The following is a 15,036-nucleotide window of genomic DNA, read 5'->3' as shown; positions in this document are numbered from 1 at the left end:
CTACTGACCTTTATAATGTTGTGATATCTGATTTCATCTGAAGTATTTAAAATATAGATTGGCGCTTTAGTATAATATTGAATGTATAGGCCAAAATGTGTCAAAGTCATGAACATTTGGAAAGAAAGTTGGTAAGAGAGTGATTCATATTACGATTCATAATGCAAATGATCTTCACACTTTAAAGGCCGAAACATACTCTATAGACCTTGTTCACAGCAGCACCATCTTTGACAGGAATGACAACAAAGCTGTGAGGGATAGATGTACAATCTCTTCAATGGGTTGTACTGCAGTTTAAAGTGTTTTTGGATCGTTCCGCAGACAAAACATTGAAAAATCATCTTTTCAAGAACATTCAGTAGACAAAAAACTCCAGACAACATGAGTTGTGGAAAATTTGATGTGATCTAGGAGCTTTTTACAGCTTTATACCTTGCATGCCATTGAAGAGCTGTAGGTCTATTCTATGCTAAAGATGGTGCTACCATGAATAAGAACTATGCAGGTACGTGAATGCAGATGTGATCGCTTGGCCACCACATTGTGGTTGAAGATGTGTAATGTGCATTCTTGCGTTACTTTGGTGGTAATAAACCTCAGTACTCAAGGGGGTGATATAATTACCTTCAAACATCTGTATTATTAAACTGGATGTGTTATTATTCTGGTAAGTTGCTATGAATATATTGACTTTAACCAGAGACTATTTAGCAGAGACGGACCACTTCTATTAAATTAATGGGAGAAATTGGAAGACCCAGTGGTCAACGGATGTAGAAAGGAAGTCCCGCCTTACAGGTAAAAAAGCCAATCACCTTTTAGATACTGACATCACCTGTCAATCAGCTTGAGAATGTGCTTGTGCATTATCTATACAAGCAGGGAAAATTGTGTGTGTTTTTTTAGCGTAATCTCAGGTAAAGAAGCACAATTTATGATATCAGTGTTGTCAGATTTTCTGCTGATTTGTAATATGTTCTTTGATCATAATCTTGACCAACCATTTTGGAGATTCGATCTAGCCCGTTGAAGTCGATAGGTGCTGCACTTTCATGACTGGAAATAGTTTCCCGAGAGCGTTTCAAAGATAGCCGCCAGTGGACTGATTTGCTAGAAAGACTTAGCTTTAACTTACTTGCTCAGCAATATTCTCTTCAAACTGTTGCTCAGCCATGACTGAAGTTAACTTGAAAGAGAAAACTCACTGTAGAAGCAGACAGTTCACACTAAGCTCGCTATAGCGCCCGTGTGGCAACGCTGAGAATGCAACACTTACTTGCATTGGGTTATGAAGTGCGCTCTGACAAATTTTCAAAACGCAATGATGCGTGAAATCGAACTTGCGTAGAGTATATTTTGGCCTTAGTTAATTATTGCTGCCCTTTACTCAGTATTACATATTAACATATTATTTAGACAACAATGGATACAATTCTGAAGTGTGATTGACACATTTTCAAACATACACACAAGTATGTTTAGTTTTGCACAAATGTTATCAATTGTTTCAAGTAAGCGCACGTCTGTGGACATGTTGAAGAATACATGATGAATTCATATCATATTATAAGTGTCAAACTTAGTGGGTAGTAAAGATCTAGCTACAAATACAGAAAGAATCAAGGTTAATTTGACAACTGGATAAGTGTCTGTGTAATCTGTGCCTCTTGCCCTTACCAGTTGAAAGTGACAGAAAGCATGGGTGATTTTGGTGTGATTTCATACCTCGCTGATGCGGATGGGAACGTGATTGTTGGACCTTCAACTCCTGTATCCGCCTGTCGTTCAGCGAAACCAACCCCTGCAACCTCCACTCCACCAACACCAAAATCAGCTACCCCGACCCCCAAAAATCAAACACCAGTAACCCCAACTCCATCAATCCCACTTACTCCAACTCCTTCATCCCCAGTTACCCCAACTTCATCAATCTCAACTCCTTCAACACCAACTTCAATGACCCCAATACCCCAAAATCCAACCCCAGTTACCCTGACACCCGTAAATCTAACCCCAGATACAATTCCAACTACACCCACTCCTCAGCCCTCCACTCCCACACCTAGTGAGAAATCCAAAAATGAGACAACGGATGATAAAAGGAAGACAACAAAGCAGGAAAGTAAGGAAAGATGCAGAAATTCACAGACATATATGTACATTTATGACCAGATATCCTGATAAAATCAGGACGGTCACAATTTTACGCACCATGTCTACTAACAGTGGAGTTACAGTCAGGGCGCCATTTGTCCCGATAAATAGTCTCAGCTCAAGTTGGATTGCTATAAATACAAATAGCCACTATCTGACCAAGTAATTTAAACTATACTATATAATAGCTTATAAAAACAATTATCTTGACAAACCAGTTGACTTCAAGTCAGCAAAACAGTTGCCTTATGATGGATTTCAGTATCAAAATTATAGTTCAAGTTTAGGTTCGACTCGTTGTAGTGTGTCCACAGATCGGGGTGTGTTTCCCATACAACAACATAACTCACTGTGTAACCACCATAGTACGGTGCATCATTGTAAAAAATTAAGTAGCTAGTCACGACTTTTTCCCAAAACCGTAGTAACTATGTCGCACATCCACCGTTTTAACCACATTGGTCGCTAATGATGTTACTCAGAGGGTGGAGTAATAACTTCCACAAATATTAAATTATAATAAATTATTTACACATACACCAGAAAGCTGTTTAATGCAAGAAAGCTGCTTAAGACACAAAAGCAGCATGGACTTTGTAATGCGACAAATGCATTGCTTTACAACAACGGGGTTTCCCTTTACATCAGACTTTACATCAGTGTTCCCCTGACGTGCTTCAGTATATGCACATGCACACTCTTCAAAAACATATTAACGCCACACTTATGCATTAACATAAACATATAAAAGCCGTGTTCGCCGACAGAAACAGCGTGTGATAAAGCGCTTTCTCTTTAATCCCTTAAACGGCTGCACTCGCGTTTACATGACCTTTCAGAACGACGCTTTCTGTGAAACCCCGGAATAAATCGTTTTCTTAAATGCATGTAAACATGATCAGAGTCTTGATAGAATGAAAGATATAGAAGCGATGTTAAATGATGTCCACACAGCAAACTAATAACAAACTATGCTTCTAACCACAGGTAAAGAGCTGCAGTTACTTTGCGATGCTGTTAGCGAATGTTCGTTGGAACTACGGTTTCAGGAAACACCAAATTGTTGAACTATGTTGGTAACGATGGAACTTGCGACCATAGTTGGCTAACGATGCTTTTGGGAAACACACCCCAGATGCATCCAAGCCATTTTCAATATTTAGACAATGTTTCTTCAGTTTCCTCTCTGTTGCAAACTGTTGTGAATAAAAAAAAAAAGCAAGAACTTAAATCACACCAGACTGGTTTCAAACTCAGGTCACCCGTCAGAGTATGTGCACTACCGATAAGGCCACGTACTGTTTATGACCTGGTCCTCTGGTCACCCTAAACATCTCTGCACATTTACTGTATCCAAACAAACAAGAGAATGTTCATAGAGTGTGATATTGTGTGTAAAGTGAGTATTTGCTGAAGCAGATGTGATTTACAAGCCTTGTTTCATATAGACTCTGTAAGTCTGAATCTACCTGCTGAGGTAGAGGAAGTTAAAGCTACTGTTGCTATGATGATTTCTACACCAGAATCCATGCCCACTGTCACATCTTCGTCAGATCCGGAACAGAAACCAGAACCCAGAGAAATCTACATTTCCTGAAACTGCAAATGAGGAATTAGAGAGTTTGAAAAATAAAGATATTTAGAAATGCTTGAGGACATACAGTGACACCAAAATGTATTGGACATTTAAGCCACACTTTCATAAGATATCAAAATATCAAAACGTGCATGTGCTGTCCTTAAAATAAATACCACTTTATTTTATAATCTAATGCAACTACATTCTTACCTTTTTAAGTGTTTCTTAAGTGTCCATATACTTTTTGGGGACACTGTAGTTGTATGTATTCATGTTATAGAACTTAGGTTCAGGGATTTGAATCGTGTTTGTAATATTTTAGTAGTTAAAGGTGCAGTAAATTATAGACACGCCCCCACGCTTCCTTTTTCAGAGATGGGGCGGAGCATCTTAATGTCACAGGTAAAAAAATTAATAACGTAAACATGCAATTTGATGTCCGCAAACCCAAAAAGTTGTTAAAAGCAACGTTAGCAAAATAGCGTTTTCACACGACAAACTGACAACTGTCAAACTGGTGCTCTCCGCTTCATGCTACCCATATATGGGCTGCCCTGTGAACGCATAGAATGACTGACAGACCGAAAGCACCTCAAAAAGCCCTCTGTTGGTTGGCAGAATCTGTTCGCGGCCCGCTTGCAATTTGTTTCCCGCTGTCACAGAGACATATGTTTAATGGCACCTACTTCATCTGACAGGGAGTAGGGACATTTCCTGCATGTCATTTCATAAACATTGTTTACAGCACCTTTAAAATTTTACTTTGGGTTGTTTTTGTTGTAAATTTGGAGTGTATTCTTCTGTATATTGCACCTGCTTTAGCTAGCATGTTGTGTTTCAAGGAAGGCTTGGTACCAGGCCCAGCTCCACAGGGGGGCCTGGCCCACCCGATCATGAACTTGGCCCACCTTGAGAACTACACCTACATCCACCCCTCCAACTGTTCGGCCCACCTGGTGGGTCCTATGGCCCACCTTACATCTCAGAGCTGGAGCCAGTCATTTTACCCATCTGTTTACACGCAGGGATTATAATGAAATGATTTTCATTGCAGTTTGTTCTGAGCAAAAACAGTTTTTTCATTCTGGTTCCAGCATTCGGCAGCCTCCTTTCCAATTAGTAACTGGTTAGAACGAAATAAAAGGACAGTACTCTGTGTTAAGGGTATGTGATATAGCAGTTGCAGTGTTGCCAGATTTCGTAAGAGAAACAAGCGACCTGGTCTGGAAAAACACACTCAAAATAAGGGCCTAAACCACAATAAGCGAAGTTAACAAATTTTTTTTTCTCATGTGGGGGAATTATCAGCAAAGATATCAGAATATTTAAAATATACATCTGAAAATCAATAAAATACTGAATAAAATACTTTCTCCTATCCCAGCCTAATATGCGGAGACAACTATTGATAAGCCATTCATAGTCCAGTCAGGCTTCCTAAGCAACCAACTGGCCCGGTTGCTAGGGTGGGTAGAGTCACGTTGGGTTAGTTGGGGGCAAGACTATTTCTTTGTTTGACCAACGGCTGTTCTGAAAAGAAAGTTTATTTTTGCACTTCTGTTTGGTGGCGCTAGTGGTGCAGAAAATACATACTTCAACTTTAATGCATCATACTCTAGCAGTAGTTCAGTGAAGACTTGCATTTAAAAAGAATGTTTTCACTCCGGAACAATTGAAAGGGACTTTGTTCTTGTTGCGTTCTGCGAAACAAATAGTTTGTTTTCGGTTTTCGTTTTCGTTCCTTGAACTGTTTTAAGTCCCTGGTTTACAGTAGAGGTCGACCAATAACACTATGTAACACAATGCTCATCTTGATAAATTCAAGGAGAACATGGGAGCGTACACGGTGGAGCGAGACGAGCGCTTCCATCAGGATACACTGGACTTTGAACGCCACTACCAAGGACAGTATAACGAGAACATGATGGGAGACTACATTTGGGAGCTGATTCGTGAAAGTGATTTTGAGTATAATTGTAAATCTCGAAAAACTACTCACTTCTAAATCTTTTGTAGTCATTTTTGTATTACTTTAGTATAAATACATGTTAATTTGGATTCATATGTTGTTTGTTTCTGACTTTATGTGAACGAAAAGACACAAATTCGCCCGTTTTCTCATTGGAAATAGGTACATTCCAAATTATCACTGTCCTGGTCACAAAAGGAAAGTTTGTGGGGAATAATAGCCATTTTCTATACTTTTGAGGCATAAGCAATAAGGAAATACCACTTACTACCCAGGAAAATAAATAAATAAAAATACAATTTGTTACACAGTGTAATGGATTTTGATGAAACCAATAACTAAGGTGGTGGAAAGGGCTGATAATGATTAATCGGCTGGTAGTTTTTAAAATCGATTCATAGAATGTTACAATTTTATCTTAATTGGCACAAACAAAGAGGCCAGAGTCCAAAATGATTAACATCACAACAATAGATTTTTTTTTGTTTGACCAAAATCCCAATAATAATCAGAAAAAAATAAAATAATAACGTGGGACTTTTACACTAGACAAGTCTGAAAAACACCTGGGACTCTTATTTTGAAATGACAAAAACTTGGCTCTGTTACAATGCTCTATATTTAATGTTTACCAAATTAGGCTTTTTATAGCCAATATACTATTATTCACAAGATATGAAGTTGGAGACATGATGTATGTGCTGACGAGGGACGTTTCCATATAGTCACATTTTTCTGTGTATGCCCTCGCTTTGATTTCAAAAATGTCATGTTCAGAGGAACACATAGAAATAATAATAAAAAAAACTATCAGCAACTATCACCATAGATTTTTGCAGATAACCGATAGTTGTAAAAAGCAACTATCGGCACCGATTAATCGGGAAAACCGATATATCGGTCTACCTCTAGTTTACAGAGCCTGGGAAGTAAAATCTCAAAACCTTTAAAACTGGCATATAAGTTACCAAAATTGTATTGTAGTAACAAAACTACTGACTTTGGGCAGAAACTATTGTTATGGATGTGTGTGTGTGTGTGTGTGTGTGTGTGTGTGTGTGTGTGTGTGTGTGTGTGTGTGTGTGTGTGTGTGTGTTTGTGTGTGTGTGACGTACTGTATATTGGCATATGAACATAATTTTATCAAAAGTCAGTTCACTGCTGTAAGTCACTCTCTGTATCTGTCATATTAATCCTCTAATACTCTTTGAGATAATCATTCTGATAATGAAGTGCTGACTGCTGTTCTTAAAGTCATGTGCTTTCAGATTTAGTCACATGCTTTACAGTAGAAATGACTCGAGTGTGAGTGGGTGTGTGTGTGAGTGATCGTTCACAGAGCAGATGAATGAATTAGACAGCTAAGCATCTAGCCGTAGAGACAGGTGCATTATACACAGATCATCTACATATGAGCCCTAATATCAACCACACAGGTGAGCAACACTTTACAAAATCTGATAATATACTGTAGTCTATGCCAGAATACATCTAGAAGTATAGTTATTGTTACTACTTTAAAACCATAATTAATAACTTTAAACTCTTCTCCAAGCTTCCACATTCTTTCTGTAGTTTTTATTTGATGACAGCTAATATCAAGTTGTTATTGTAGTAACAACGACCGCAGTACACTGCAAGACATGTTTTGTCAAGTAACCTAAAACCTCATGTGGTAACTGGTTTTCAAGAATATTGGTAGTCAAACATTTTATTTAATTTGACTGAATCAACCTGACTAAATGAATTAACACAAATTAAAGTGATTTCTGGGTCAGATCAGATACAGATCCATAAGACACCGGATGTTTTCATTTATAACAGTGTAACTGTTATGGTGTAAACTATGAATATCATGGTCAGTTTGAATAAAATGTATAAAATTGTCAAGTATTGTTTCTGTACGCCATGTCAATTTAAACAGACAGAGTTGCAAACCATTTTAGATACATTTTTGTTACATACAGTCTTTCTAAATTGTATTTGAAGAGACAACACAAATGCATCTAAATACAAATGAGTAAATCTAGTGTAAACTTTAGACTACCGGTGTTGCTCTACTCTTATTTAACTCTCAAAGGGATTGTACAGTATATCTCGAATGCTAGTGCTCTTTACTGCCTTAAATATACATAATAGGGCTGCGTGAGACACATGCAAAATGAGTCTGTTTATCCACTAAGGGATTACAGGGTAATCCACCAGGGCTTAACATTCACCTGACCTGCTAAAACAACAACAAGGGCAAGAGAAAGTGTGTCCTGACCGCTCACCTGACCACCATAGCCAATAGTAGTCTTAAAAAAAGTACCATGGTATGATCATGGTGTATTGGACATGGTTTCATGGCAAATTATACAGCACTATAGTACAGCCTATATCAAAGTGCAATGTTATTACCATCACTGTGCCATGATAACGCCACAGTACATTTTTTTTTCCTTTTTTGTAGAGGTAGAGAACTAGAGGCTAGATGAAAGTTTTCTTGTTGTACAAGTCAGTCTATAAGATCCTGGCCGTTATGTTTTCTAAAGGTATGAGAGATCGTCTGAGGATGTGGTTTGTGGTGACAAGGCATTGTACTGTTTCCTGCATGTTCATTATTTTGAGGTGGTGTACATGTCAGTTTCTGCTTTAAATGATGAGATGACTGAATCAGACTCTCTACCAGCCATGATTCTGAGTGTTATTTGGCAGGCATTATAATGGTTTGGTCCTTCATCAACATTTATTTAATCAATGGATATTTGTGATCTATGTATATGAATCATAAAATGGGTGTGTTCACATACTATATATGTCAAATACATAAGAATGCATGTGTGTAAATGTGCCCATGAGAAAACAGTAATTATCAAAATATTAATAACTACAGTCTTGACCAGCACAAAATTGGTATCGTTTTAAAACTAGAGTAAAAAACAATAAAAACATCAAACTGATCAAATAGCCATGTGTCATGTTGTTGGAAAGCTCTCAAAGAGAAGAATACAACCAGCTGATTCGTTTTACTTACAGACAAAAATATAACGAGTAATAGCTAAGTATATGTCTTCAAAATACATGTTACATGTAAACAGGTGTTGCTTATATGCTACGTTTTCATTTATAACTTCACAAAAAATAAACATAACATAAAATATCACATATCATTACTTAGAGGAGGTGATTATCTTTCAAACGAGCCCACACACAAAGTAATCGGATGTATAGATCATTAGATGTTCCACACGAAGCACAATGTGCACAGTGCACACAGCATCTGGCATCTTGCAATCTTCCTGAAAACATGTTAGCTTTCCTTGATCAGATGACATCATTGGAAATTATGTAGCATCATGGAACGCTTAACCAATCGGATTGGATTCAGATCGGTGCAAAAAGTCATCCATATTTGGGCAGAGAGACATGAGATCGGTGACTGGAGATGGCAACAAGTACATGACACAGATTCAATGATGACTCAAATGACACAGAATGAAACTCATTCTGTGAAATCTCATTACTAAAATCATGTCTCCATGCTATGCAAACCTAAAGTCATTGTTGTGATTGCATGTGTAATTAGTTCTTGTGTACAATTCTTATTTGTTTGAAGTTTTTGGACACCATAATAAATGATTTTTGTAATGCTATAACTTTTGATTGCTTTGTCATATCAACACAAAATCTTTCTCAGCGACAGCTGACAGGATTGGGAACAAAACAAAAGCAGTTTTTCTGAGCTACCTTATTTACACCTTGAGGTATATAATGTCAAATCAGAAAATAAGAGAAAAAAGTAATTTTTTTTTATTAAGTTCCTTTGTGATTTTTCAGCAGTTTTTTTTAGGCTCAGGGTCTCAGCATTTATCATAATCTATATAATTAAAAAATTTACAATATTTCTTTAAAATGATACCAAACACTTGACCCTCCTTGTTTTTTTTTTTTTTTTTTTTTTGTCAAGTTATCAGCCTTTAATGTTGGATATGCCACTTAAACAGGAAATCTTTAAAAACATCCTCAGAGCTTAAAGTTATAAACCCATTTTCATTCTTGCTGGCTTTTTCTACTGAGAGGTCAAAGGTTAACGAAACAACAAAAACAAATATCAGAGAATGAAACAGCAAAAACAAAGAAACAAATGTAGAGATCATGCTTAGGTCATCATGGACTTTGATGAGTCATTGTTTTGTGTCATACTGTATGTTGATATTTGTCAAACTTTGAGTTCTTGCACGCAGTAGCTGCATAGTCTTGTCTGAACTTTTTGACTTTTTGGAGATAGCTGACAATAACCAAGATGATGTTGTTTTGTTAGAGATACACATTCAATGTATTGGGCGTGATTGTGAATTTTGTAGAATTTTGTTAAATTCTCAATAATATTGGGTATTGTTAAAGGAATATTCTGGGTTCAGTACAAGTTAAGCTCAATCGACAGCATTTGTGGCATAATGTTGATTACTACAAAAACAAATAATAATAATATTTCAACTCGTCCCTCCTTTTCTTTAAAAAAAGCAAAAATCGAGGTTACAGTGATACATTGTCATGTGTATTGTGTTGATTCATGTCTTTTATTTTGAAATTCTAGTTCCTGGTTCATGTCATGTGTTCCTGTTTCCCTTGTCGTGTGATTTCTGTTTTCCCTCCATGTTCTTGTGTCATGTTTTCATTGGGTTATTGTTTAATTAGCTTGTTATGAGTTCTGTTTGTTCATTGGTTTATGTTCTCCTATGTCTTGTATTTAAGCCCTCATGTTTGCATTGTCTGGTTGTCAAGTATTGACTGTGATGGTATGTGTTTGGTACGCCGTAGTCAAGCCGTAGTCAAGCCGTAGTCAAGCCGTAGTCAAGCCGTAGTCAAGCCGTAGTCAAGCCGTAGTCAAGCCGTAGTCCATGTTTTGTTTTGTAGTTAGGGTTACTGGTTCACGTTTGTAAATAAACTGCACTTGGGTTCTTCATCTTCATCTTCACGTCATCTTCGTCATAGTCATTGCCAGCAGTTCCAGCATTCGTTACATACATTTACAATTGAAGTGAATGGGGTCCATTTTTGGAGAGTTTAAAGACAGAAATGTGAAGCTCGTAATTTTATAAAAGCACTTAAATTACTTCTGTATTTGAGCCGTAAAGTTGTTTAAATCTGCATTTTTACAGTCGTTTTAGGGTTTGTTGACATTACATCATCATGGCAATGAAGTTGTAAAATTGGCTATAACTTTACACAAAAAAGGTTAGTAAGTGATTTTATCACACTGAAATCATCTAAACACACATAATGTTTACATCTTGTGTCTATACTTTTCAAACAGTGAGTATTTTAACGTTTACAGATTGTCCCCCATTCACTTCCATTGTAAGTGCCACACTGTAACACAGATTTGTGCTTTTTTTTAAAGAAAAGGAGGGACGAGTCGAAATTAATTTTAGTGGTAATCAATATTATGCCACAAATGCTGTTGATTGAGCTGAACTTGTATTGAACCTGGAATATTCCTTTAAGCCCAGTAAATGTGTGTTTTCCCCATAAAGAGTTTCTGTGAGAGACCAAAGTCCATTAAACACACATATACTTCCGTACTTTTCTGTACTTTTTCTTTATTCAAAATACTTCAAATGTTTGCTGGATTTAATTACAAAAAAATACAATAAAAAATAAAAAAATAAGAAGAAGAAGTTTGATGCCTAACATGTATTGATAGCTAATCAATTAGCCACTGGCATCAAATTTTAAACTAATTCCAACTATGTTCCCAAGGTCATAAAAAATCTGGAAAAACTTGGAAATGTAGATTTAAAATGTGATTTAAAGGCCTGAAAAATCTGTTATGTCCCTGGAGAATGGCTCTCAACCCCAGATTACTGAAAGCACAATATTCAATCCATTTATTTACTTATCGTTGTGTGCATGTTTATTTATTTATTTATTTATTTATTTATTTATTTTTATAGAAAGTTAAGTGGATCTGCCTGTTATTTGCAGACTTTTTTGTGGGAACATATTGCACATATAAATGCATCAGTCATGGCTTTAACATTTACATTATTAAAGACACTTTTATCCAAAGTGATTTGCAAGTGAGAGTAATTTAAGCAGAAATTATTAATTCAAAAGGAGCAAACAATACAAGTAGTGCTATCATACCAAATTTCATTGACAAAAGTGTTGAACAGTGGAAATATGTTTGGGGGAAAAAGAGATTATATTATATATTTGATTTATTTTAAGTGAAATGATATGTTAATTGTAAGTATTAGGTTTTTTAAAGTAAATATAATTTAATTTATTAAAGTTTATTAAGTATTTGTTTCATATTTTATAATATATTTTTATATTTTATTTATGTGCAATTTAGAAGTTTCATTATTTTTAGATAACGCAGTTGTGCTGACTGAGCCCATAAGCACACATGCTGAGTCTGTGATTTTATTTTATGAACAGAAACCAATCAATAAAAACATTAAAATATCTGACATATTCATAATTACTTGTTTCGTGCAGCTCTGTTGAGACTTCCATATTAACATACTCACTAGGTCACTATTATTCTCGTTTTCAGTGTGCAGGTGCAGATTTTACTAACAAATACGGTTCAGTAGAGGCTTGGTTACAGCGGCTTTTACACACGACATTCTCAGTATTGTAAAAACACATATACAGCGAGTTTCAGCCATCATACTGATGGAATTATGAAATCAGCACATCCACAATAATCAAAGGTATGAATATAAGATCTACTATAGATGTGTTATATTAATGTGTTTACTCTTTGTACCTGTGTGTGTATTTGTGAGCGAGAGACATAGATAAAAGGGTGTGTTAGAGAGAGAGAGAGAGAGAGAGAGCAACTGATCTCACGTTTAAGTTGACATCCAATTTAAACAGACATGAAATTTTAACATAATACCATAAATGCCTGTGTGAAAACCAAGAGAAGACAAAGAAAGGAAAATATGAGCATTTATGTATTATGAAGAGATCATCCATCCACCTTTGAGATCACAATATGGGATTTGGATACTGTAGCCCCACTTATAGAAAATGACTTGGGTAAAAGCACGTCTGTGTAACGCTGTCTCTTTTATCTGTCTCTCAGGTGGGCAGGATGAATTATGTGGGTCAGTTGGCGGGGCAGGTGTTGGTGACTGTGAAAGAGCTTTATAAAGGTCTGAATCAGGCCACTCTCTCCGGCTGTATTGATGTGGTGGTGATTCAGCAGACTGATGGCAGCTTTCAGTGCTCTCCCTTCCACGTCCGATTCGGCAAACTGGGGGTCCTGCATTCCAGAGAGAAAGTGGTGTGCACCTATTTAATTCATGTGCATTTGTGTGTTTGGAAAAATTGCTGTATGCATCATAGGATTGTCCTTTCTGTTGTAAAATATCGCTCTAAAGTGGTCTTTAAAAGGATAGTTCATCCACAAATGAAAATACTGTCATCCTTTACTCAACCTTATGGCATTCCAAACCTGTTTTACTACCTGTGAAACACAAATAGAGATGTTTTGCAGAACATTTGCACTGTCCTTACTTTTATCTGTATGTGTTGCCATACAATTAAAGGCTGTCAAGCTCCAAAAATTGACAGAAAAGAACCATTGAAGCAGTCTTCTGAAGTCAAACGATAGCTTTGTGTGTGGAACAGTCTGGAATGTAAGTCATAATTAACTGAAAATCTTCCCCTCCAATGCAGCTCTCAAATCATAGATGCCACCATTAGACGTGTCTCATCAGGTTTGATGTCAATAGCGTTTATTAAAGATGTCGTTGACGTCCAACATGGGCCATAGGTGTCTTGTTTCATTTGGGAGCTGCAGTGAAGGGAGGGATTTTCAGTGAATAACATCCTAAATTCCAGTCTGTTCCTTACACAAAACTATCGTAGGACTTCAGGAGACTTGTATGGAAAATACAGCGCATGGCCGTATGGACTACCATTGTTCTTACATAGGGCCCTATTTTAAGAGCGCTAGCACTAGTACTATGCTTTTAGTCATAAGTGCAAAGTCAATGGGCATGGCCGTGAAGTTTTGGTATTTTCGTGCAAGCTACGCTGAGTCTAGGCACAAGTTGGCGAAATTGCTCGCGCAATGCGCTAATGGGATGGGTCAAGTGCAATTTAATTCTGAGGTTCTTCTCCAGTTATTTCACTGTTTGCGTCCTATTTTATAGTCTATTCCCTGTTAAGGACCAACGATATAAACAAAGACATCATAAGAAGTTGGTAGAGTAAATGAACTGTATGCAATGAATTAGAAGAATAGAAATATGGACTTAACGTTCTTTTGTGCATTAACTGCATCCTTTTTGAATTCAGACATATTTTTATGACAGTGTCACGCTCCTTTTATACGCATGGAAAATGCGGTTCCCATATATTTCATTAATCATTTTCATCTACTGACACACAAATCACGGCTAGTACTAACAGTCAGTGTATCGGCACGCACTTCAATTTCACCAATTTGCTTTTTGTTTTTTTTCTACATTCAAATTACACTTCAAACAAAACGAAAATCTAATAAAAATAACGAAGTGGTAAAAACATTTAACTCTCTCCAACTTCTTCCACCGGCCCCTTTTGCAGTGAAAAAAATAATCACTCTTTATATTAGATGTGGAGTTGGACACTAATGTTTTTTTGTTTTGTTTTTATGGAAGGCAGAAGACAAACAGAAGGCAGTTTGTGGTCAGCTACAATATTTGAGTATTTTAACAACGTTTTAATATTTTTCTTAAACCATTTTTTGATTGGACTGACAAAGAATAATACATTTATGAGACAAAAATAGATCTGAAATGCAAATAAACCATATTTATTTTCGAGATGATAACTGGATGCCATGTGCAGAAATATAGTATATTAATGATTTTAACTAGGCTTGCTTGCATATTTCCATATTAAGTCCTATTTATTATATTTATTTTCTCTCTCTCTGTCTTTTATTGCCAATACATTTATTTGTGGGTGCTTTTGATTCTTTTACTCATCCCTTGTTTGTTTTTTATTGTTTTATATTTTTTGTGAATCACTTAACTGTATGTTACACTATGTGTCACACTGAACTAGCCTCCCATATGTCTATAAACCACACATTTCACGGTAGTTATTTACACAAGGCTTTTCTGTCATTGTTTGGACTCTGATCAACTACAAGTCCTTTTCCCTCTTTCAGTCTTTGCATTACTTTCTCCCATATTTTACCTATTCATAGTATTATTGTCATTAATAGCTGCTATTTCTCAACAGTTCTTTATTTGGCAAGTTTCTAATGTGGATGTGACTCACCAAATGCTTATCGTGGTAAAACATCATGCACGTGAATTTTATATTTGAGGACACT

The 15,036-nt window shown here is 36.4% G+C and overlaps 1 protein-coding gene across 5 annotated transcripts in view; it reads left to right on the top strand.

The window, feature by feature from the left end:
* Nucleotides 1-639: 639 nt before the first annotated feature.
* Nucleotides 640-15,036, top strand: part of LOC127455043 (phosphatidate phosphatase LPIN2-like) — a 36,163-nt gene continuing 21,766 nt past the window's right edge. Inside the window, exons 1-2 of one of the 5 annotated variants that reach the window (XM_051722614.1) lie at nt 640-801; nt 12,790-12,990. In XM_051722614.1, coding sequence (XP_051578574.1) covers nt 12,799-12,990 — 192 coding nt within the window. In that variant the 5' untranslated portion in view covers nt 640-801; nt 12,790-12,798. Of the gene's footprint in view, nt 802-1,347; nt 2,126-7,007; nt 7,142-12,789; nt 12,991-15,036 lie in introns of those variants that run through there. The other 4 variants (XM_051722626.1, XM_051722601.1, XM_051722618.1 and 1 more) reach the window with 4 other exon arrangements.

This window comes from Myxocyprinus asiaticus, chromosome 2, assembly GCF_019703515.2.
Source record: "Myxocyprinus asiaticus isolate MX2 ecotype Aquarium Trade chromosome 2, UBuf_Myxa_2, whole genome shotgun sequence".
NCBI lineage: Eukaryota > Metazoa > Chordata > Actinopteri > Cypriniformes > Catostomidae > Myxocyprinus > Myxocyprinus asiaticus.
The sequence above is the reverse complement of the archived record's forward strand: the minus strand, read 5'-3'. Positions and strand labels throughout refer to the sequence as shown.